General features: G+C 44.0%; 1 protein-coding gene across 2 annotated transcripts in view; it reads left to right on the plus strand.

The window, feature by feature from the left end:
• The first annotated feature begins 496 nt into the window (after positions 1-496).
• Positions 497-26,760, plus strand: part of EXT2 (exostosin glycosyltransferase 2) — a 46,817-nt gene continuing 20,553 nt past the window's right edge. Inside the window, exons 1-8 of one of the 2 annotated variants that reach the window (XM_072119004.1) lie at positions 497-651; positions 2,435-2,999; positions 4,061-4,150; positions 5,147-5,260; positions 6,233-6,428; positions 6,802-6,941; positions 7,029-7,122; positions 20,361-20,492. In XM_072119004.1, the coding sequence (XP_071975105.1) occupies positions 2,464-2,999; positions 4,061-4,150; positions 5,147-5,260; positions 6,233-6,428; positions 6,802-6,941; positions 7,029-7,122; positions 20,361-20,492 (1,302 nt within the window). In that variant the 5' untranslated portion in view covers positions 497-651; positions 2,435-2,463. The remainder of the gene's footprint in view (positions 652-2,434; positions 3,000-4,060; positions 4,151-5,146; positions 5,261-6,232; positions 6,429-6,801; positions 6,942-7,028; positions 7,123-20,360; positions 20,493-26,760) is intronic. The other variant, XM_072119005.1, reaches the window with a different exon arrangement.

Below are 26,760 nucleotides of genomic sequence, written 5' to 3' on the forward strand. Positions count from 1 at the left end.
ACATGGGGAAAAGATAGAACATGTCCTATTGTTCTCTGTGTTATGGCCTGTACCTAATGTATTGCTATCCTCCTCTCCATGTTGCGGGCATATGCCTGCTCGGCTGTACCTGTGCGGGCAATGTGTATGCGCCCTAAGTTTGAGTTTCTTGGGCCCTTTAACCCTTATACAGGGACCTGACGTTCGATCACCAGGTTGCCAGCTCTGCTAGCGACTAGAAGCGCTCTCTGCCACATAGTAACCATACTGGACAGGCATATATTGGACCCATCTTCCTTCTACTGTTGTTATAGTGATACAGTGTTGCTGTATTAGGTATTGGACAGTTATTATATCAATATTGGCTCAGTTTTGGTTCAGAAGGGGATGTTTAAGCCTCTAATTTTAATCTTTTTTCCCCTTGAACTCAAAAGCAATAATGTTTGGTCTTCGACAAAATGGCGGCCGCTGCAGCATAGTTGGGGACAAATTCGCTGGGACAATTGATAGGTTTGTTACGCTTTAGTGCTGCCTGTTCTACATTCACATTCCTAGCAGTGACGTCACTTCCGCACCGTGTAGGTGTCTCCGGCTGTGGGGGGGATGAGGCTGGAGCTGTGAACGGTGTAAGGGGCGGCCCAGGGCCGGGAGCTGCTGCTACTGGGGGCCGAGGTGAGTATCGGGGCCTAGGCCTCACCTGCAGTGTATACAGCCTTAGTAGGGTGACCCTTGTACTGCTGCATTTGGTTACTGTGTATTAGGCTGTCAGTCCTATATATTACATATTCCTTACCTATATATTACACTTCTATATCCCTGCCCTGTGCTCTTACACCAGAAGCACCAGGCTACAGCGCCATCCAATGTGCCTATAGCCACTTGTCACAGACAAAATGGCCACCTTGTCGTTGACGCTTTGGAATGACGCTTTCCTTAAAAGTCAAGGATTATGTCATTATTGGGAGATGTTGTGTCTAACCCCAAATTCCCAACATGTATTTGCGGAATAATTTGGCGAATTTAAGGAGGTTCTGTACTCCCGGTTAAAGGGATTTGCTTTTTAACTTAAAGGGGTTGTCTCTAAACATTTGTTGATGTTCGGGTCTGATCTGATGATGATGCTGCTTCTTCCATATTTACCCAGGCCTAATACTTCTCACAGCTGAGGGTTTGCTCCACTTGCATCCAAGACCCTGATACATCAGAATAAACCTCCGATACACGTTCCCTGCTCTGACCCCGTGTAACAAAGTGTCAGGACGAGAGGTTTTCTGGAATTTACCTCTCACCCTAGTCAGACCCCCACTGATCAGCATCTTATTGCTGACCCTAAAAATAGAAGTTAACTTTAAATTTTGCTCCATTTTTATCAGAATATGATGAATTTGCTTAAAGGGAACCTGTCACCACATTTTTTGTTACAAATACAGCTACTGACAGGTTCCCATAGAGCCCTATTGACTAAATGGCGCATTTCTTTCAGCTAAAAATGGTTTCCCTCACATCCCCATAAAATCAACTTTGTTCTCTTACCTGGCATACAGCCAGATCCAAATCAGAGTTCATGGCTAACTTGTCTTAGTCCAGCGGACTCCTCCGCATGTCTCTACTCACCAGTCAGCACTTCCTGTCATGTGACCAGAGTGATGTCATCTAAGGTCCTTTACCCACTAACATTTGCACATTCTACCCATGTATGTATCTAATCACATGAAATCACAGCAGCCTCCATGCACTCTTCCTCCATTAAGGCTGTTGTGATTTCATGCGATCAGATATGTACATAATTATAGTTTTTATGACGTATTTATTTTGAGTGGGTTCATTTGAATGAAAGGTTTCCTTTAAGGGAAATCGACCATCATGATGAACTAGGATCCAGGCACTGTGATCTTATATTTGTTATCCATGGCCTCCTTCCATCTAAAATCAACTTTTACAATTATGCTAAGTAGTCTTAATGGCTCTTGGGGGCATTACCAGAGCCCCTCCGTGCTGTAGCTTCAAGGGCTGTTACAGTGTTTCCCCTCCCCCCTTCTCCCTCATCATTTCCACTGCCATCTGCGTGCTGTAATCTCACACAGTGGGAGGGATGGAGTGCTACTGTCAAGTTGCAGCATAGAGGGACTCTGGTAACACCCCCAGAGGCACTTAGACTTATAAGCATAATTCTAAAAGTTGATTTTAGAAAGAAGGAGGCCATGGATAACAAATATAAGAAGATACCACAGTCCCGGTGCCTGGATCTATGGGTAATTTCCCTGGTTTATCATGCTTGACTTTGATGGTAGATTTCCTACCTTATCCAATGATTAGTCTTAAAACTGGAAACTCTCTTTACAATGTACTTCCCCTTTTAGATGATAAAGTTTCCTGTGCTGGGTGATGCTTCTGCTCTGATGAGATTAGATTTACAATGTCCGTTATCTGATTGTGTTGTTTTCCGTCCCGGCAGCAGCGCAGGATCGGGGAGGAGGGTCCATTATGTGCCCCTCGGTCAAGTACAACTCACGGGGTCCAGTCCTGATCCCCAGAATGAAGTCCAAGCACCGCGTATACTACATCGCTCTGTTCTCGGTGGTGCTCCTGGGCCTCATCGCCACCGGCATGTTCCAGTTTTGGCCTCACAGCATTGAACCGTCCGGAGACTGGATCGCGGAGAAGCGCAGCGTCCACGACGTGCCGGCCGTCAAGCTGTCGGAGAGCAGCCCCCTCCCCGAGAGGGGGGACCTGAGCTGCCGCATGCACACCTGCTTCGACGTCTACCGCTGCGGCTTCAACCCCAAAAACAAGGTCAAAGTTTACATCTACCCCTTAAAGAAGTACACGGATGAGTACGGGAGCGCGGTGGGGGGTCCCATCTCCCGGGAATATAATGAACTGCTGACCGCCGTGTCCGAGAGCGACTTCTACACGGAGGATGTCTCCAGAGCCTGCCTCTTCCTGCCGTCTATTGATATGCTGAACCAGAATAACCTGAGGATTAAGGAGACGGCGCAGGCCCTGGCCAAGCTCCCCAGGTACGAGAGCAGGGGAGGGGGCGCGGGGTGGGGTAAGGGGCATTCTTCACCTCGCCCCTTAGTAGCCGGGTGTCTGTGTGTGATACTGCAACCCATCCCTCTCATATGAATGGGAGAGTTTGTTGTAATACCACACACAACCACTATGATGTGCTGTGGTCCCTCTTAAACAGGTGATTGGGGGTCGGACCCCCAATCAATCTAAACCTAAGGAAAGGTTAATATCGCCGGTGTGTTTAGTTGTATGATCTATAGGTGTCTTCTTGTAATACCAGGTGCAGCCACTGCAGTATAGATGGCACTGTGCCTTGTATTAAAGAGGCCTCAGTACAGACTGCATCCCCATGTATAATCAGGGGATGGGTGGGGGATCTACTTGTAATACCAGACACAGCCACCGCAGTATAGATGGCACTGTGCCTTGTATTGAATCAGGGGATGGTTGTGTGATGAGTGGGGGATCTACTTGTAATACCAGGCAGAGCCACTGCAGAATGGCAGCGTCTGAGCGCCGTGTTCCCCTTTAAACAGGTTTCCCAGTCACGTTGTGTGATCCCATCACTGAGACTCCCACCGATCAGCACATTAGCCCCTATGCTGTGGATAGGATCTATCTTGTTGTGACTAGTCAACCCCTTTAAGTAGTAATCAATGGGAATTTCAGGTGTTGAACATTCAGTAAACCTGATATTGAAGTGTTGGGGTGATCCCTGTCTGGTCAGTGGTGGCTGATGACTGGGACCCCCCTGATAATGAGATAAGGTTGTTTTATTCATACTCTGAGACCACCAGGGATACCAGAGCTTGGCACCAGGTATATCTGGTAGTAGCTGCTCTTTGCTTTTGGGGTCAGCTGATTAGTGGTGAGACCCCCGATCACACAGGTGTTGTATAGAGCGGGTATATTGTAGGGTCTCACTCACATCTCCGGCTCATTGGTAACAGAAAACACAAGTATCTAGACCTGAGGCCATAATCTCATCATTACAAGGAGTCTGACTGTAGGAGCTTTCCTGGTTAATCGAGTGGCTGAAAACCTGTAACATTTTATTCTTTGGTAGATGGGACCGAGGTACAAACCACCTTTTATTTAATATGTTACCTGGAGGACCCCCAGACTACAACACCGCACTGGATGTCCCTCGTGACAGGTAAGGAAAGAGAGATCATCAGCACCTCCTGCTCTATAACATGCTGCCTGCAGATAGGACACTATGTACAATCTGCTCAGCTCCTCCTGCTCTATAACAGTCTGTCTGCAGATAGGACACTATGCACTACCTGCTCAGCTCCTCTTGCTCTATAACATGCTGCCTGCAGATAGGAGGCTATGTATAATCTGCTCAGCTCCTCCTGCTCTATATTATGCTGCCTGCAGATAGTACACTATATAATATCTGCTCAGCTCCTCCTGCTCTATAACATGCTGCCTGCAGATAGGACACTGTGTACCATCTTCTCACTCCTCCTGCTCTATAACACGCTGCCTGCAGATAGGACACTGTGTACCATCTTCTCACTCCTGCTCTATAACACGCTGCCTGCAGATAGGACACTGTGTACCATCTTCTCATTCCTCCTGCTCTATAATATGCTGCCTGCAGATAGGACACTATGTACCATCTTCTCACTCCTCCTGCTCTGTAACACGCTGCCTACAGATAGGACACTGTGTACCATCTTCTCACTCCTCATGCTCTAATATGCTGCCTGCAGATAGGACACTGTGTACCATCTTCTCACTCCTCCTGCTCTATAATATGCTGCCTGCCGACACTGTGCACTACTTGCAGGTTCCCTTAGAGTTGTACCTGGTGGTCGGGTGTCTGTCAGCACCATATGACTAGACACAGAGGTCGCCCCCTTTAGGCCCGGCTGCTATTCTTCTATATAGCTGCTTTATCTGCACTTTGTGTGACCCGGGCCAGGACTATACGGGTCCTTACTATCCGGGGCTGGCTCTTGGCTCCCCCTCTTTGATCTCTCGTGGTTTGATCTTGTCCTGTAATTACGCTCATTAGGTAGGTATGCAGGCGATGACAGGTTGGTGTCTGGTGACCCTATCCCGCTCTGCGGTGTGACCTGTCCCTGCCCCGTGTGAAGGTCCTCGGGCGGTGCCAGTGTCAGTCATTCTGCTCTTCTTGCAGGGCGGTGCTGGCGGGTGGAGGATTCTCTACGTGGACCTACCGCCAGGGCTATGACGTCAGTATCCCCGTATACAGCCCCCTCTCTGATGTCAACTTACCTGAGCGGGCACCGGGGTAAGTAGTCATGCCGGGATTGTCAATACACAGAATCCACGCTGTAGTATCTATAGGATATCCGATATATCATCATCTGGATGCCAACCATAAAATGTAACCTGGAGATCTGTGCTGATTTTACAATGCGCCGTACAGTTGGCACAGAGCACAGCAGTGTGGGGACATGGCCTCAGTGCATTTACAATCCTGGAATATCAATCCATATTTCACAGTCCTGCTGCTACTAACATCATGCACAAAGGACTGATTACACATCTCTCCAGGGACAATACATCACGCTGGCTGCAGGGATCACAGAGCACAGCTGTTTGAGGTCTGATGAAACATCTCTCCAGGGATGATATGTAACACTGACTGCAGAGAGCACAGAGCACAGCAGTGTGAGGACACCCTCCAGTGTAATCCTGGAATATAAATCCATATATGTCAGTCCTGCTGCTGCTAACAACATACACAAAGGTCTGATTGCACTTCTCTCCAGGGATGATGCATTACACTGGTTGCAGAGAGCACAGCAGTGTGAGGACACCCTTCAGTACAATCCTGGAATATAAATCCATATATCAATGTTTTGCTGCTACTAACAACACCCACAAAGGTCTGATTACACATCTCTCCAGGGACAATACCTAACACTGACTGCATTCTGTATGGTCACACCTGCTGACAGGTTCCCTTTAATAGTGATTTTTTACAGCAGGATAGTTAAGGGTGAGACACCAGGGTTGCTGTGTTGTCTTTGCAGCAGGGGTGCTCTTGGTAAAATCATAAAGTGGCGTAGTCTTGTATTGTAGAGTTTACTTTCATCCTGACTTTGAAAACATCGCCACCTCCAACTGATGGTTGTGTCTGGTACTGCAGCTCGGCTCCTTTGAAGTGAAGTGCAGTACCACAAATGACCTGAGAAGAGATGTGGCGCTGTTTATCTAGTCTGGAGTTGATGCTTGCACCCCTATCTTCTCTCGGCAGCCCCCGCACGTTCTTCCTGGTCTCCTCCCAGACGGCCGTGCACCCCGAGTTCCGCGCTGACCTCGAGACGATTCATGCAGAGAACGGAGAATCGGTCTTGATCCTGGACAAATGCAGCAACCTGTCCAATGACTCCCCACCGCACCGCAAGCGCTGCCACAAGAACAACGTATACGAGTACCCACAGGTCCTGCAGGTAGTTACAAAGCTGTGCAGACGGGGGGCGTCATTGTATAGAAATACTGTATAGTAAATGTATCAGCCGAGTGAGTGCAAGTCTCAAAGTGGCCACTAGATGTCGCCAATAGACAAATAATTGAGTTTTATTCTTATTTTTGCTGTATGACTCCTAAAATTTTAGATACTGCAAGACAGTACCAGGTATTAGAAGACATTGTGCCACATTAAGGGGTTAAAAATGTGAAGTATAGTTTAGTTTTTTGCCCAAAAATATCCTTGTTTTTGTCTTTTTACCCATAATTCAAAAGAAACCACCGCCCCTTTAATACTCCCAGGACTATGTAGCCTGTATGCACATGGATTGATATTGCGTGTGATGTATTTTTCAGGATGCCACCTTCTGCCTGGTGCTGCGCGGTGCCCGCCTGGGTCAGGCTATGCTCAGTGATGTCTTGCAGGCCGGCTGTGTGCCCGTCATTGTAGCAGATTCCTATGTTTTACCTTTCTCCGAGGTCTTGGATTGGAAGAGGTGAGAAAGCCTTGTTCACACTTCAGTTTTACTGGAGCTGCTTCTTTTATGATGGATTTTAATACATTTTTTTTTTTTTTTTATAAGAGCGTCTGTGGTGATCCCAGAGGAGAAGATTCTGGAGATGTACAGTATCCTGCAGAACCTCCCGCAGAGACAGGTGGAAGAGATGCAGAGACAGGTGAGGCCTCCAGTAGAGGAGGTTCATAGGTATAACCAAGGAATATCACACAGGGAGGCGGCACTACCTGTGCCCACAGAATTTACATAAAGGAGAAGGCAGCACTATCTGTACCTACATCCTGTACAAGGAGAGACAGGGAGGCAGTACTATCTGTACCTACCTCATGTACATGGAGAGACAGGGGGAGGCAGTACTATCTGCACATACATAATGTACATGGAGAGATAGGGAGGCAGTACTATCTGCACCTACATCATGTACATGAAGAGACAGGGAGGCAGTACTATCTGTACCTACATCCTGTACATGGAGAGACAGGGAGGCAGTACTATCTGTACCTACATCATGTACATGGAGAGACAGGGAGGCAGTACTATCTGTACCTACATCATGTACATACAGAGACAGGGAGGCAGTACTATCTGTACCTACATCATGTACATGGAGAGACAGGGAGGCAGTACTATCTGTACCTACATCATGTACATGGAGAGACAGGGAGGCAGTACTATCTGTACCTACATCATGTACATACAGAGACAGGGAGGCAGTACTATCTGTATCTACATCATGTACATGGAGAGACAGGGAGGCAATACTATCTGTACCTTCATCATGTACATGGAGAGACAGGGAGGCAGTACTATCTGTACCTACATCCTGTACAAGGAGAGACAGGGAGGCAGTACTATCTGTATCTACATCATGTACATGGAGAGACAGGGAGGCAGTACTATCTGTACCTACATCATGTACATGGAGAGACAGGGAGGCAGTACTATCTGTATCTACATCATGTACATACAGAGACAGGGAGGCAGTGCTATCTGTACCTACATCATGTACATGGAGAGACGGGGAGGCAGTACTATCTGTACCTACATCATGTACATGGAGAGACAGGGAGGCAGTACTATCTGCACATACATAATGTACATGGTGAGACAGGGAGGCAGTACTATCTGCACATACATAATGTACATGGAGAGACAGGGAGGCAGTACTATCTGCACATACATAATGTACATGGAGAGACAGGGAGGCAGTACTATCTGTACCTACATCATGTACATGGAGAGACAGGGAGGCAGTACTATCTGCACCTACATAATGTACATGGAGAGACAGGGAGGCAGTACTATCTGCACCTACATCATGTACATGGAGAGACAGGGAGGCAGTACTATCTGTACCTACATCATGTACATGGAGAGACGGGGAGGCAGTACTATCTGTACCTACATCATGTACATGGAGAGACAGGGAGGCAGTACTATCTGCACATACATAATGTACATGGAGAGACAGGGAGGCAGTACTATCTGCACATACATAATGTACATGGAGAGACAGGGAGGCAGTACTATCTGCACATACATAATGTACATGGAGAGACAGGGAGGCAGTACTATCTGTACCTACATCATGTACATGGAGAGACAGGGAGGCAGTACTATCTGCACCTACATAATGTACATGGAGAGACAGGGAGGCAGTAGTATCTGCACCTACATCATGTACATGGAGAGACAAGGAGGCAGTAGTATCTGCACCTACATCATGTACATGGAGAGACAGGGAGGCAGTACTATCTGCACATACATAATGTACATGGAGAGACCGGGAGGCAGTACTATCTGTATCTACATCATGTACATACAGAGACAGGGAGGCAGTACTATCTGTACCTACATCATGTATATGGAGAGACAGGGAGGCAGTACTATCTGTACCTACATCATGTATATGGAGAGACAGGGAGGCAGTACTATCTGTACCTACATCATGTACATGGAGAGACAGGGAGGCAGTACTATCTGTACCTACATCATGTACATGGAGAGACAGGGAGGCAGTACTATCTGCACATACATCATGTACATGGAGAGACAGGGAGGCAGTACTATCTGCACATACATAATGTACATGGAGAGACAGGGAGGCAGTACTATCTGTACCTACATCATGTACATGGAGAGACAGGGAGGCAGTACTATCTGTACCTACATCATGTACATGGAGAGACAGGGAGGCAGTACTATCTGTACCTACATAATGTACATGGAGAGACAGGGAGGCAGTAGTATCTGTACCTACATCATGTATATGGAGAGACAGGGAGGCAGTACTATCTGTACCTACATCATGTACATGGAGAGACAAGGAGGCAGTAGTATCTGCACCTACATCATGTACATGGAGAGACCGGGAGGCAGTACTATCTGCACATACATAATGTACATGGAGAGACAGGGAGGCAGTAGTATCTGTACCTACATCATGTACACGGAGAGACAGGGAGGCAGTACTATCTGTACCTACATCATGTACATGGTGAGACAGGGAGGCAGTACTATCTGCACATACATAATGTACATGGAGAGACAGGGAGGCAGTACTATCTGCACATACATAATGTACATGGAGAGACAGGGAGGCAGTACTATCTGTACCTACATCATGTACATGGAGAGACAGGGAGGCAGTACTATCTGCACCTACATAATGTACATGGAGAGACAGGGAGGCAGTACTATCTGCACATACATAATGTACATGGAGAGACAGGGAGGCAGTACTATCTGTACCTACATCATGTACATGGAGAGACAGGGAGGCAGTACTATCTGCACCTACATAATGTACATGGAGAGACAGGGAGGCAGTACTATCTGTACCTACATCATGTACATGGAGAGACAGGGAGGCAGTACTATCTGTACCTACATAATGTACATGGAGAGACAGGGAGGCAGTAGTATCTGTACCTACATCATGTACACGGAGAGACAGGGAGGCAGTACTATCTGTACCTACATCATGTACATGGAGAGACAGGGAGGCAGTACTATCTGTACCTACATCATGTACATGGAGAGACAGGGAGGCAGTACTTGCAGTTTACTTTGTGACCTGTAGGTGTCACTGTAGGACAGGTTGTTTCCCGCTGACACACTGTAACGCAGCGCTCTGCCAGCTTGTAATCAGCGTCTCTTTATGGCTCTCAGGCTGAAAACGACAGAATGCGCCCAAATGGCGGCAATAATTAACGGTACACGGGATTTGGATGTTATTTCTCTCGATATTCTCCAAGATTTCCCTGGATTGCCGTCACATTGTCTGGCAGCGCTCTGTCCTCTCCTGTCACAGCCTCTTATTGGGGGTTTTGCCCAAAATTTTAACGTTTTGTGGTAAAGCCCATTAGGAGACAGGGAATCCTTTATGGGTTATATGGGGGGGGGGGATTACACAACCTTCTAATATACAACTAGATCTCTGCTTGCTGTTCATGAATAGGAATCTTCATATTTACATCCAGATGTTCTAATCCTTCTCACCATGTAATCGCACACAGATGTGGGTCTGGTACAATGTATCAGTCCAGGACACATGTGTCTGAGAGTCGGTGTAAATATCTATGTTTTTGACTTATAAAGGAACCTATCAGCAGATGTGACCATACAGACTGCAGACAGGGTTCTGTATTGTCCCTGGAGAGATGTGTAATTTTTTTTAGTGTAGTGTAGGTTGTTAGTAGCAGCAGGACTGTGAAATATGAATTTATATTCCAGTATTGCAGCTTTTCCAAGTGCACTTGGAGGAGAGTTGTTTAAGAGGATCAGGTTGAATGAACTGAGCTACTGAGCATGTGCGACCACCAGCACTGGACGCTTTAGGTGGACGTTGAATTTGAAACCTCAAATAACAGTAGGGGCGCTTTAATGAGTATATAATAGCGATCTGTTGTAATCCTGTCCCGTTTTACTAAATATTACTTGGTCTTGTTATATATTTAAAGGACATTGCCACCAGGATAAAAGACTGTATGAAAATGAGCCTGAGGGGCTCAAGACTCCTTTAACACCTATGGAGCTTGGAGCCCCTCAGGCTCATTTGCATAAAGTCCTTCATGCATAAAAGTAAATAAGTGGAGCTTTTCTGCACTCAGCCTATACAGGGGGCTGGTTGTCGCCCCCTACTGATCAATCATTGACCATCATTCCTGGACTCCCCCTTTAAGCCCCTCCCATAGGCCACACTGTGGCTATGGATACATTTAGGAATTCCTATGGATTGATCCTGATAGTCGCCCCCCCCTATCAGGTAGGACGGGAGTGAAATAGTATCTGCGGAGGGGGGGCGCAGCATGTGTGGGTCAGGGGGCCCGGGGAGGTGTAAACAGATCTGTGATTTATCTGCCGCCTCGGCTTCTGCTTTCATTCCTGGGGTCGGTGGATTTTGCTTGAGTAACCTCTGACCCCGCAGGACTGTGATGTGCGGTTACTGACAGGCCGGCTCGCCTTTCAGCTCTCCCCTCCCGGCCTGGTTGTGTGTTTTAGGGGGGATGTCTCGGCACAGCGGGGTCCCCGCAGCGAGGCGTTCTCATTCTTTCCTCTCAGCGGGGCGCCCGGGATAGGGACAGTGGGAAAAATGTAAGTTTTTCCTAGGATATTTCTAACCCTCCAGCTACAGAGTGATACAATCTCCTGCAAGAGCTGAGGTCTTAAAGGGGTTGTCCAGTCATCTAGGTATCAGGTCAGCGCAATGGCTAGCATGTAGTACCGTCATTCTCCTGTAGGGGCCGCTGTAGTGTTACTACGGCTTCTGTATTAAAGGGGATGTCTGTGATTAGAGAACTCAATGTCGTCTCCCCCTGGACTGCAGTACCACTCACAACCTGCAGGCAGGGGCGGCGCTGTTTTTGTAACTAAGACATGATTTTCTAATCCGAGACAACCCATCACTGCTTGTTGTCTTTGAATGTAGAGCCCAAACCGACATATTCCAGCCTAGAGCGGGGGGTTTGCTACAGTTGCATCTGATCTGGACAGAAGCTGATATTCCACCCACTGCCTAGTCCAGCTCACACAGCCGCACTTACAGTGGTCATAGATTGTAAGCTCTTGGGAGCAGGACCCTCTTTCTATTGTTCCATCTGATTATTCCTCTGTAAATGGTGTCTTATATTTGTACATGCCCCCCATGATCTGTACAGCGCTGCGGAATAGGAGGGCGCTATAGAAATACAGTCAGAAGAGCTCAGTCTAAAGGGAGTTTTGCAAGGATTCTCTTCACTGATACATTGTAACGAAGCCTCAGCTATGAGAATGATCAGTCACTGATACATTGGAATGAAGCCTCTGCTAGGAATATTATCACTTGCTGATACATTGTAACAAAGGCTCCACTATGAGAAGGATCAGTCACTGATACATTGTAGTGAAGCCTCAGCTAGAAGAGAATAGTCACTCACCGATACATTGTAACAAAACCTCAGCTATGATCAGTCGCTGGCACTTTATTCTCATAGCTGAGGTTTTGCTACAATCAGTCGCTGATACATTGCAACAAAGGCTTTGCTAGGAAAATAACCAATGTATCAGTGACTGCTTATTCTCATGGCTAAGGCTTTGTTACAATGTATCAGTGACTGATTATTCTCATAGCTAAGGCTTTGTTACAATGTATCAGTGACTGATTATTCTCATAGCTAAGACTTTGTTACAATGTTTCAGTGACTGATTATTCTCATAGCTGAGGCTTTGCTCGGAGAATAAATAGTCACTGATACATTGTAACAAAACCTCCATCTATGAGAATCATCAGTGACTATAATGCAGCATTTGCTAGGAGAATAATCAGTCACTGATACATTGTAACAAAGCCTCAGCTAGGAGAATAATCAATCTGTATGGGATTTCAGCGCCCCATTCACTGACAACAAGCAGAGACCTTGGTCCTGGGGAAAAAAATGGATTTCCTGAATACTTACAAGGGATGTTAAACTAAAGATGTAGGTTTCACACCTGGGGTCCCACCTCAAATTTTCGAAGGGGGGGGGTCTCTGAAATCCTGATGGAAAATGGAACATGTGATCACGGACTTGGGATGTGCTCACACATGGCATTTGTCAATAGTGTTAACACATTATGTTAACAAATTGTTTACATTGTGTATGTGTTGTGTACACAAACGCAATGTTAACCAGTTTGTTAACGCAATGTAAATTCAACGTGTGAACGCATCCCAAGGATCTATTCCTGTGCGTGACACAGATTTCGGCACAGAACTAGGGAATCGGCCGCTGTCCGGTGATAAATCGTCCTGCGTGAGGACGTGTTGCCGCGTAGCGCCGAGACCCCGCAGGACTATCACCAGGGGATTGGGTTTAATAAGTAGGAAAGACCCTGCTGCCGCCCTTCAGATCTTACCCTCAGTATTTATTAGATGCTGCGCCGCTCCCTGACCCTCTCACCATAGAGAAAGGGGGTGAGTGATGGCTGGGGGGGAACCCTGCGAAAAGTATTAAGAAGGAAAACAGGACTTAGGGGAGAGAAGAAAAGAGTGGACCCAGCTCTCTCCCCCCTCCCGCAGCAGAGCTAATCACAGAACCCAGACAGCGCAGAGTTATGCTCCCCTCCTATGTAAAACGTCAGCTATGATTTGCCACCGAATATTTAAAGTGAGCAGCCCCTTAATTTCAAACCCGAGCCGGGAACGGGCAAGAGGCAAATTAGGAGCTGCCTAACGAGGCCGGACCCAGGGGTGATGGATGACTGCTGGCCCCCGGCCCAAAACCGCAGCACTAAGGGGGGGGGGGGAGAGGGGAAAGGGTTTGTTTAGCAAAAAATAAGCTCCGACAAGTGACTGCACCAGAAACTGAAAGAGATTGGTCCTGTGACATCACTGTGTGTATTATCCCTGTACTGTGACATCACTGTGTGTATTATCCCTGTACTGTGACATCACTGTGTGTATTATCCCTGTACTGTGACATCACTGTGTGTATTATCTCTGTACTGTGACATCACTGTGTGTATTATCTCTGTACTGTGACATCACTGTGTGTATTATCTCTATACTGTGACATCACTGTGTGTATTATCTCTATACTGTGACATCACTGTGTGTATTATCTCTATACTGTGACATCACTGTGTGTATTATCCCTGTACTGTTACATCACTGTGTGTATTATCCCTGTACTGTGACATCACTGTGTGTATTATCCCTGTACTGTGACATCACTGTGTGTATTATCCCTGCACTGTGACATCACTGTGTGTATTATCCCTGCACTGTGACATCACTGTGTGTATTATCCCTGCACTGTGACATCACTGTGTGTATTATCTCTGTACTGTGACATCACTGTGTGTATTATCCCTGTACTGTGACATGACTGTGTGTATTATCCCTGTACTGTGACATCACTGTGTGTATTATCCCTGTACTGTGACATCACTGTGTGTATTATCCCTGCACTGTGACATCACTGTGTGTATTATCCCTGCACTGTGACATCACTGTGTGTATTATCCCTGCACTGTGACATCACTGTGTGTATTATCCCTGCACTGTGACATCACTGTGTGTATTATCCCTGCACTGTGACATCACTGTGTGTATTATCCCTGTACTGTGACATCACTGTGTGTAGTATCCCTGTACTGTGACATCACTGTGTGTATTATCCCTGTACTGTGACATCACTGTGTGTATTATCTCTGTACTGTGACATCACTGTGTGTACTATCCCTGTACTGTGACATCGCTGTGTGTATTCTCCCTGTACTGTGACATCACTGTGTGTATTATCCCTGCACTGTGACATCACTGTGTGTATTATCCCTGTACTGTGACATCTTCCTATTATTGGGGCGTGATGATATCTGTGATGTGCAGTCCCTGGATATAACTCCAGTGCACAGTGATGGCCGTTATCTTATATATTTTTGGGTCCTCCCTCCAGTGCTTTGTACATTGCATGTAGAAGCTGTTTGTACTGTGATGTAGCAGATGTCTCCTCTCCTGCTGCTCTTCCTCCCCTCTCACAGCAGGCAGTCTCAGAGATGCGGCAGCTCCACCTCCTCCTCCCATTCTCCTCTTTCTGAGTAAATATCTGAGGATATTCTGGGAAACCTGATATCAGAAATAGGCAAATGATGGTTAGAAGTTGTTATACCGGTGTCTGCCTGTCAGGATAGGGGGCGCTGTTTCATCCTTTCTCCTGTGATACTTACCCTTTAAGCTGTTTTTTTTACTGCTTCTTTGCATTGGTTCTCTGGGCGTCTCCGTACACATGGTAAAAGCCGGTCTTTGATCCCAGGGAATATATGAGGGTATCTATATCCTGCCCCGTGGTGCTATATACCCCGCTGCTATTGTGAAAGCTCTCAGGCAGCAGTGTGAGCGCAGGACCGGCCCGCCACGGGCTGTTAATCTTTATGACGGACCCGGCCGTGTCTTGTCTTTTCCTGTCTGTTACTTCCATAGGGGAATGTCCTGGGATCATTTATGAGATTCTTCCGTGATTTACCCAGCGATCCGACCTGAACCGGTGTGTGTGTGACCTGTGACCCTGCTAAGGTCTGATCATTGTCTGTGTGATCTTTTATTGTGAGTGGTAGACACATGGATACAATGTAATTCCATACATTGTCCATACATCAGTTTAAATAAACTTTATTGGCAGCACCAAGTTAGCATTGACAAACCAATTATAACATATGGGGTTGTGCTTGACTGGTTGGGGAGCAGAGATCTCCTATCTATCTATCTATCTATCTATCTCCTATCTATCTCGTACCTATCTATCTCGTATCTATCTATCTCATATCTATCTATCTATCTCATATCTATCTATCTATCTATCTATCTCATATCTATCTATCTCATATCTATCTATCTATCTCATATCTATCTATCTATCTATCTATCTCCTATCTATCTATCTATCTCCTATCTATCTATCTATCTATCTATCTATCTCCTATCTATCTCGTATCTATCTATCTATCTATCTCGTATCTATCTATCTATCTATCTCATATCTATCTATCTATCTATCTCATATCTATCTATCTATCTATCTCATATCTATCTATCTATCTATCTCTCTCCTATCTATCTATCTCCTATCTATCTCCTATCTATCTCTCTCCTATCTATCTCCTATCCATCGATCCCTCTTGTATGTATCTATCCTATATTTCTATATCTATTGTCTATCTATCTCTCATATTCATCAGAAATGCAGTTAACCCTTTGCTGGATCCCAGATCTATACTGTAATATATATACCCTTTCCTCCACCCGGTGGCTCTTTGCTATTCCTGTGATCGGCCTCCACCCTCCGTCTCCCCTTCACATGCAATTTCCACAGGGGCCACTGGTAACCCCTGGAGGCTGTAAGTGAACCCCCTGCTTTGTCATAGTCCGCCCGTCAGGGGCCCCTTCTCTCCTTGAAAGTCAGTAACTCAAGAGGCTTCCAGCATGAGGTCAGCATCCCTGAAGGTAGAAGGCTTGGCAAACCGGGATTTCAGTGGAGGAATTCTGGGAAAGGACGGATGAGTTTGTGGAACTCTGGTTACAATGTAACGTCTAAAGGCTCTGATCCTCCAGAAAAACATGATTCAGTTTCTTCTTTGTGGTCTTGGTGGTTACATAGGAGCGGGTTCAGCGCATGATGTCATGTACAGTCTACAAGTGTGTCAGTCTCCCCGGCCCCGCGACCTCCGCTGTAACATCTACAAGATGATGATCGCTCAGTGCGGAACAATCTAACCCATGTGAAAATAAACACAGGACGTATACATTTCATCCCCTCTATAGGATTCTTGACTGATTTAAAGCAGAATGACAACTCTTACCATATTACTCAATTTTACTGAACAGAAACTATAATACTGCCCCTTATGTACAAGAATATAACTACTATAATACTGCCCCCTATGTACAAGAATATAACTACTATAATACTGCCCCCTATGTACAAGAATATAACTACTATAATACTGCCCCCTATGTACAAGAATATAACTACTATAATACTGCCCCCTATATACAAGAATATAACTACTATAATACTGCCCCCTATGTACAGGAATATAACTACTATAATACTGCCCCCTATGTACAAGAATATAACTACTATAATACTGCCCCCTATGTACAAGAATATAACTACTATAATACTGCCCCCTATGTACAGGAATATAACTACTATAATACTGCCCCCTATGTACAAGAATATAACTACTATAATACTGCCCCCTGTGTACAGGAATATAACTACTATAATACTGCCCCCTATGTACAAGAATATAACTACTATAATACTGCCCCCTATGTACAAGAATATAACTACTATAATACTGCCCCCTATGTACAGGAATATAACTACTATAATACTGCCCCCTACGTACAGGAATATAACTACTATAATACTGCCCCCTATGTACAGGAATATAACTACTATAATACTGCCCCCTATGTACGGGAATATAACTACTATAATACTGCCTCCTATGTACGGGAATATACCTACTATAATACTGCCCCCTATGTACAGGAATATAACTACTATAATACTGCTCCCTATGTACAGGAATATAACTACTATAATACTGCCTCCTATGTACAGGAATATAACTACTATAATACTGCCCCCTATGTACAGGAATATAACTACTATAATACTGCCCCCTACGTACAGGAATATAACTACTATAATACTGCCCCCTACGTACAGGAATATAACTACTATAATACTGCCCCCTACGTACAGGAATATAACTACTATAATACTGCCCCCTATGTACAGGAATATAACTACTATAATACTGCCCCCTATGTACAAGAATATAACTACTATAATACTGTCCCTATGTACAAGAATATAACTACTATAATACTGCCCCCTATGTACAAGAATATAACTACTATAATACTGCCCCCTATGTACAGGAATATAACTACTATAATACTGCCCCCTATGCACAAGAATATAACTACTATAATACTGTCCCCTATGTACAAGAATATAACTACTATAATACTGCCCCCTATGTACAGGAATATAATTACTATAATACTGCCCCCTATGTACAAGAATATAACTACTATAATACTGCCCCCTATGTACAAGAATATGACTACTATAACACTGCCCCCTATGTACAGGAATATAACTACTATAACACTGCCCCCTATGTACAGGAATATAACTACTATAATACTGCCCCCTATGTACAGGAATATAACTACTATAATACTGCCTCCTATGTACAAGAATATAACTACTATAATACTGCCCCCTATGTACAAGAATATGACTACTATAATACTGCCCCCTATGCACAGGAATATAACTACTATAATACTGCCCCCTATGTACAGGAATATAACTACTATAATACTGCCCTCTATGTTCAAGAATATAACTACTATAATACTGCCCCCTATGTACAAGAATATAACTACTATAATACTGCCCCCTATGTACAAGTATATAACTACTATAATACTGCCCCCTATGTACAAGAATATAACTACTATAATACTGCCCCCTATGTACAAGAATATAACTACTATAATACTGCCCCCCTATTTACAAGAATATAACTACTATAATACTGCCCCCCCCTATGTACAAGAATATAACTACTATAATACTGCCCCCTATGTACAAGAATATAACTACTATAATACTGTCCCTATGTACAAGAATATAACTACTATAATACTGCCCCCTATGTACAAGTATATAACTACTATAATACTGCCCCCTATGTACAAGAATATAACTACTATAATACTGCCCCCTATGTACAAGAATATAACTACTATAATACTGCCCCCCTATGTACAAGAATATAACTACTATAATACTGCCCCCCTATGTACAAGAATATAACTACTATAATACTGCCCCCCCTATGTACAAGAATATAACTACTATAATACTGCCCCCTATGTACAAGAATATAACTACTATAATACTGTCCCTATGTACAAGAATATAACTACTATAATACTGCCCCCTATGTACAAGAATATAACTACTATAATACTGCCCCCTATGTACAAGAATATAACTACTATAATACTGCCCCCTATGTATAAGAATATAACTACTATAATACTGCATGCTATGTACAGGAATATAACTACTATAATACTGCCCCCTATGTACAGGAATATAACTACTATAATACTGCCCCCAATGTACAGGAATATAACTACTATAATACTGCCCCCTATGTACAGGAATATAACTACTATAATACTGCCCCCTATGTACAAGAATATAACTACTATAATACTGCCCCCTATGTACAGGAATATAACTACTATAATACTGCCCCCTATGTACAAGAATATAACTACTATAATACTGCCCCCTATGTACAAGAATATAACTACTATAATACTGCCCCCTATGTACAAGAATATAACTACTATAATACTGCCCCCTATGTACAGGAATATAACTACTATAATACTGCCCCCTATGTACAGGAATATAACTACTATAATACTGCCACCTATGTACAGGAATATAACTACTATAATACTGCCACCTATGTACAGGAATATAACTACTATAATACTGCCCCCTATGTACAAGAATATAACTACTATAATACTGCCCCCTATGTACAGGAATATAACTACTATAATACTGCCCCCTATGTACAGGAATATAACTACTATAATACTGCCACCTATGTACAGGAATATAACTACTATAATACTGCCACCTATGTACAGGAATATAACTACTATAATACTGCCCCCTATGTACAAGAATATAACTACTATAATACTGCCCCCTATGTACAAGAATATAACTACTATAATACTGCCCCTATGTACAGGAATATAACTACTATAATACTGCCCCCTATGTACAGGAATATAACTACTATAATACTGCCCCCTATGTACAGGAATATAACTACTATAATACTGCCCCCTATGTACAAGAATATAACTACTATAATACTGCCCCCTATGTACAGGAATATAACTACTATAATACTGCCCCCTATGTACAGGAATATAACTACTATAATACTGCCCCCTATGTACAGGAATATAACTACTATAATACTGCCCCCTATGTACAAGAATATAACTACTATAATACTGCCCCCTATGTACAAGAATATAACTACTATAATACTGCCCCCTATGTACAAGAATATAACTACTATAATACTGCCCCCTATGTACAAGAATATAACTACTATAATACTGCCCCCTATGTACAAGAATATAACTACTATAATACTGCCCCCTATGTACAAGAATATAACTACTATAATACTGCCCCCTATGTACAAGAATATAACTACTATAATACTGCCCCCTATGTACAAGAATATAACTACTATAATACTACTACATATCAGTTTATCTTCCAATGTCTCATATGTTTGTGTCTCCAGGCTCGCTGGTTCTGGGATGGGTATTTTAGATCCATGAGGTCCATTGCTCTGACTACTCTGCAGATCATCAACGACAGAATTTACCCGTATGCTGCGCGGTCGTATGAAGAGTGGAACGATCCTCCGTCTGTGGTAAGATGTTACTGTGATGTTACTCTTGTAGCTGTTGTTACTGTATATTTCCACCTCCTTGTATCTCCTGCTGTCAGTGTCTGGACACATGAAACTAGACTGAAGTTCTGGGCGGTTCTGTGGGTCCAGTCTCTGATCATTCATCTTCTTATTTCTATAAACTGTTAATGTGTCTGATCCTGTGGATCTGCTGGTGAAGCACAGGTATCCGTATGACCTGTGATGGTCCTTACACATAGTGACCTGTGTTATCGCTACAATGTAACAGTAAGATGACATCACATGGTGTTACTCATGGGTCACGCGGTGGGGAGCGGCTTCCCTACAACGTGACTCGTCCGCCGTAGCGTCCTGGAGAGAAGAACCTTTGTGTGTCAGATAATAAGTATCAGATGATTCCTGCCGCGGCCCCTCCACACACACGAAACAAGAACAATGGCGGCCGTGGGGGCGGAGCCAGAGTAACGGTGACATGTACAGAGGTCAGGATCGGGTATGATAGGTCAGTGTTATGTATCTCACTGAACACGGGTCATATAGATTTATTTTGGAGTCTTCATTGAGGTTCCAACAGGTAAAAGATGAGCAGGCGTCCCATTGGTCAGGTTTCTGTCCTTAAAGGGGACCTTGCAGAAGGTTCTGGAACCTTAAAGCACCAGTGTTGCCCGGTAAACCTTTCCCTGGGCTATGGTCAGAATGGTGGGAGTCCAACACCTAGGACCCCCTACAGATCATCTGTTAAACAGAGGACAGAACCGGAAGCAGACGGCGCCGTTCTCTTTGTAGTGGTCAGACCATGTTACTACAGATCCTATTTGATTAATTTGACTGGGAGCCAAGTTACAGCGACGCCATTCAGTTACTATATAGAGAATGGCGCATTCTTCTTCCTGTTTCATTTTTTGAGGGAGGTTTGAGTCTCCTAGTCCAATATCGAGGACAAATAATTTTATCCCAGTAAACTAATAGGACTCGGGATCAGCAGCACAAGTTACACAGAACCGATACTGAGCCTGAGCATTTCTATATACACTGGTCCTGATAGCACAGAACTAAGCCACAGGGTGAAAGGTTGTGGTTCTCCAGACACATCGGACCAAACCATCCACAACCCGAACATACAGCGACCCCATCCTGTATGGACTGTATGACCTGCGCCTGTACACGGCTGAGCTTTACTGTACTAGATAAATGTCATACACAGGAAAGAAAGCTGCAATACTGCGTGCAGAACCGAGACATAATAATACCTGTGCCAAATCCACCGTCTGACTCAGTCATCTTATCATTTCTTTTATCAAGTGTTATTTCTATATTAAAGGAGTTATTAAGAATTAGGAAAACAATATAACTCTTATACTGCCCCCTATATACAGGAATATAACTACTATAATACTGCCCCCTATGTACAAGAATATAACTCCTATATTACTGCCCCCTATGTACAAGAATATAACTACTATAATACTGCCCCCTATGTACAAGAATATAACTACTATAATACTGCCCCCTATGTACAGGAATATAACTACTATAATACTGCCCCCTATGTACAGGAATATAACTACTATAATACTGCCCCCTATGTACAAGAATATAACTCCTATATTACTGCCCCCTATGTACAAGAATATAACTACTATAATACTGCCCCCTATGTACAGGAATATAACTACTATAATACTGCCTCCTATGTACAGGAATATAACTACTATAATACTGCCCCTATGTACAAGAATATAACTACTATAATACTGCCCCCTATGTACAAGAATATAACTACTATAATACTGCCCCCTATGTACAGGAATATAACTACTATAATACTGCCCCCTATGTACAAGAATATAACTACTATAATACTGCCCCCTATGTACAGGAATATAACTGCTATAATACTGCCCCCTATGTACAAGAATATAACTAATATAATACTACCTCCTATGTACAAGAATATAACTACTATAATACTGCCCCCTATGTACAAGAATATAACTACTATAATACTGCCCCCTATGTACTGGAATATAACTACTATAATACTGCCCCCTATGTACTGGAATATAACTACTATAATACTGCCCCCTATGTACTGGAATATAACTACTATAATACTGCCCCCTATGTACAAGAATATAACTACTATAATACTGCCCCCTATGTACAAGAATATAACTACTATAATACTGCCCCCTATGTACAAGAATATAACTACTATAATACTGCCCCCTATGTACAAGAATATAACTACTAAAATACTGCCCCCTATGTACAAGAATATAACTACTATAATACTGCCCCCTATGTAATAGAATATAACTACTATAATACTGCCCCCTATGTACAAGAATATAACTACTATAATACTGCCCCCTATGTACAAGAATATAACTACTATAATACTGCCCCCTATGTACAAGAATATAACTACTATAATACTGCCCCCTATGTACAAGAATATAACTACTATAATACTGCCCCCTATGTACAGGAATATTACTACTATAATACTGCCCCCTATGTACAAGAATATAACTACTATAATACTGCCCCCTATTTACAAGAATATACCGACTATAATACTGCCCCCTATGTACAAGAATATAACTACTATAATACTGCCTCCTATGTACAGGAATATAACTACTATAATACTGCCCCCTATGTACAGGAATATATCTACTATAATACTGCCCCTTATGTACAGGAATATAACTACTATAATACTGCCCCCTATGTACAAGAATATACCTACTATAATACTGCCCCTTATGTACAAGAATATAACTACTATAATAGTGCCCCCTATGTACAGGAATATAACTACTATAATACTGCCCCCTATGTACAAGAATATAACTACTATAATAGTGCCCCCTATGTACAGGAATATAACTACTATAATACTGCCCCCTATGTACAAGAATATAACTACTATAATAGTGCCCCCTATGTACAGGAATATAACTACTATAATACTGCCTCCTATGTACAAGAATAAGATTACAATAATAATTGCTCCTATGTACAGGAATATAACTACTATAATACTGCCCCCTATGTACAAGAATATAACTACTATAATAGTGCCCCCTATGTACAAGAATATAACTACTATAATACTGCCCCCTATGTACAAGAATATAACTACTATAATACTGCCCCCTATGTACAAGAATATAACTACTATAATACTGACTCCTATGTACAAGAATATAACTACTATAATACTGCCCCCTATGTACAGGAATATAACTACTATAATACTGCCCCCTATGTACAAGAATATAACTACTATAATACTGCCCCCTATGTACAAGAATATAACTACTATAATACTGACTCCTATGTACAAGAATATAACTACTATAATACTGCCCCCTATGTACAGGAATATAACTACTATAATACTGCCCCCTATGTACAGGAATATAACTACTATAATACTGCCCCCTATGTACAGGAATATAACTACTATAATACTGCCCCCTATGTACAAGAATATAACTACTATAATACTGCCCCCTATGTACAGGAATATTGCAGAGACACTGGTAGATACAGGCCATATAGCGGACAAGACATTTGGCCACGTAGGGGTTAATCCGGTTGGGCTTGTGCCCTTTAACCAGTGCAGGATGAGAATTATTCTGACATTCTTTCTCAGAGTTTTGCTGTGGAAATACATTGTGCATAATTGGAGAAAAAAAAACTAGAATAAATCAAGACTTTCCTTTTTCTAAGGTCTGGTAATTCATAATTGGAACCACATTGGTGGTTGAGGGGCTGGTATTTAGGAAGGAGGAAAAAAATATTGTATGAAAATACCAAAAGAAACTAAAATCAGTCGTGTCCTCCCTCCTGACGGTACAGTCACGGGGCAGCGCTCGGGGATGACGGCAGGGGCAGCGGATGGGCTGTGGATGATGCAGATACATTATCAAGTATCTCCACTATTGCGTCCCAAATCTTCACATTTTACTGTAAGTGCCCCCCCTCCCTTCTAATATTGCTACAATGTGTCACAGCACAGACCACAAGCGTCTCCTCTGTGATCAGCTGATCGCTGGGATCTCTCCTGCAGCAGCCACTACAGGCCAAATGTGGAACTACACGCAGACCTTTACATAACAGCAACTTTATAATGAGATAAGTGGACACTGGAGCCAGAAGAGGTCACATCGAAAGTAAGTGTCAGAACCTGATAATCTGACCTTTGACCTTTCTTATATTACGCCGTGTTCGGATGTTTTCAGCTCCACTCGCGACCCCATCCATTAGTATGAGAGAGAACACGTCCTTGGGGATGGACACTGACCAATCAGATCTTGTGGATGGGAATGGGCATAAGCTAACTAACCAATCAGATTCTGATGAGGATGGGCTTTAGCTGATTAACCAATCAGATGCTATAGATCGTGATGAGGATGGGTATTCACTGACTATCCAATCACATCCTTTATATAGGTGTAAGGATGGGCATGCACTGACCAATCAGATGCTGTGGATATGGCTGGGATTGGCGTTCACTGACTGACCAATCATATCCTGTGGATAAAGATGGGGACTGGCATTAGCTGACTAACCAATCAGATGGGCTTTCGTCAACTAAGTCCGATCCTGGGGATGGGCATTCACTGACCAGTCAGATCCTGCGGATAGGTTTGGGGAGGGGCTTTCACTAACTGTGTGTGGCCAGCCAAATTCATGACTGCAGGGTGGTACTACTAGGACTAAGCATCCTATACCCTTATCATTCAATTTAGATTCCCACAATCCCTCTCTACATTTGGGTCATGTGATCTCCTCTGTGTTGTCTCGGGCTCCTTGGATGTTCTCACAGTTACTCTGGATGATTAGACAGGTTCCTGTCACACAGTTACAATGTAGCAGGAGATTATAACGAGGAGGATAATCACCCTGTCCTCCCAGCAGGCAGAGGTGGTAGTGTATGCTGCAGCATCATGGGATCGATAGCACTGCATAGAGACACAGTCAGGACGATGTAATGTCAGTTTCTATTTGAATTGTAACAATTTGTAACAGTTGCGGTGGTTGGTTACACGCTCAGGGATGTCAGGACGTGAACGCTCGTCCTGTAGTGATTGAGTGATCGCGCTCACGTTCTGAGTGCTAGCTCTTCAGTCCACGGAAATGACAATTAGAGGCGCAGCCATTATTTCACACCCTGTCACAGTATCGGGGGCTGCCTTTGCTTGTTTCCTCCAGGCTCCTCCATTTTCCAGCCGCCCCTTGAATTATTGGCTTTGCCGGTGCCTGATTTCTCCTTTTGAAGCCTCGGAGGTCACGAGGTTGCAGACAGCAGACTGCAGGCAGGGGGTCGGCTCTCGATGGCACTTGAGAATGAGCCTTTAAAGGGCTATTTTGAAGTGTGTTTTTTTTCCCTTCTAGGGGCCACTTTTTAGCTGGAGGTCTTTATGGGGCGGCTGTCAGGGGTGATAATGACGTGGGGACCCCCGACCTTTTTGGTTCCTCACTTCTGCGACCTTGGCCGTCCTCTAGGGGTCAGCAGGTGGAGCGGGACAGCTGCCTGGTTCCTGTGGGTGTTATATCTGCTAATTAAAGGGATCTGTCTCATCTTACTGGGACACAAGTGCTGGTCTCATGTTGGGGGGGGGGGGGCACCGTTCCAAATTTTCTGGTAGCAGGTATGCAAATTAACGGCTCTGGATATTCCGTTAACGAGACAGGGCTTAATTACCACCTAAGGTGTGTTATTACACATCAAGATAGGAAAGAGCCAGCACTGGAAAAGTAAGTGCCCCCCCCCTGGAATATCCCAGTAAAATGAATTCTACTGGAACATCAATGTGCTAACAGAGAGAATAGTTCTGCCCTCTGGACAGATAACAGGGGGGAGCCCCCCCTTAAAGGGATTTAGCACTGAGCCGAGTGAATATTTTGGGGCGGAGGCGTCTCGGCTGTAAACTGCAGCCCTGGGTCACATCATGCACCAAGGTGCTCTGAAGTCTGACTTGTTTATACCGTGTTCCACAGCAGTATAATTGGTAGTGGCACAGCCCGCTGACTGCTTCCATATGCCCGGCCATGCTGGTGAATATGCATCAGCGGGAGTCATCCATAAACGGGACAATGGGGGCCTTGTGTACGGGGAGCCGGAGGGGATGTGCACCCACCGATCCCTTCTCTACAGCAATTGGGACTTTTACATAAAACACAAATCGGATTCTTGAACTATAGGTCCCCCCCCCTGTCATCCAGCAGATGCAACCGACCGTACTGTAAG

This window comes from Engystomops pustulosus, chromosome 7 (assembly GCF_040894005.1).
Source record: "Engystomops pustulosus chromosome 7, aEngPut4.maternal, whole genome shotgun sequence".
NCBI classification, from domain to species: domain Eukaryota; kingdom Metazoa; phylum Chordata; class Amphibia; order Anura; family Leptodactylidae; genus Engystomops; species Engystomops pustulosus.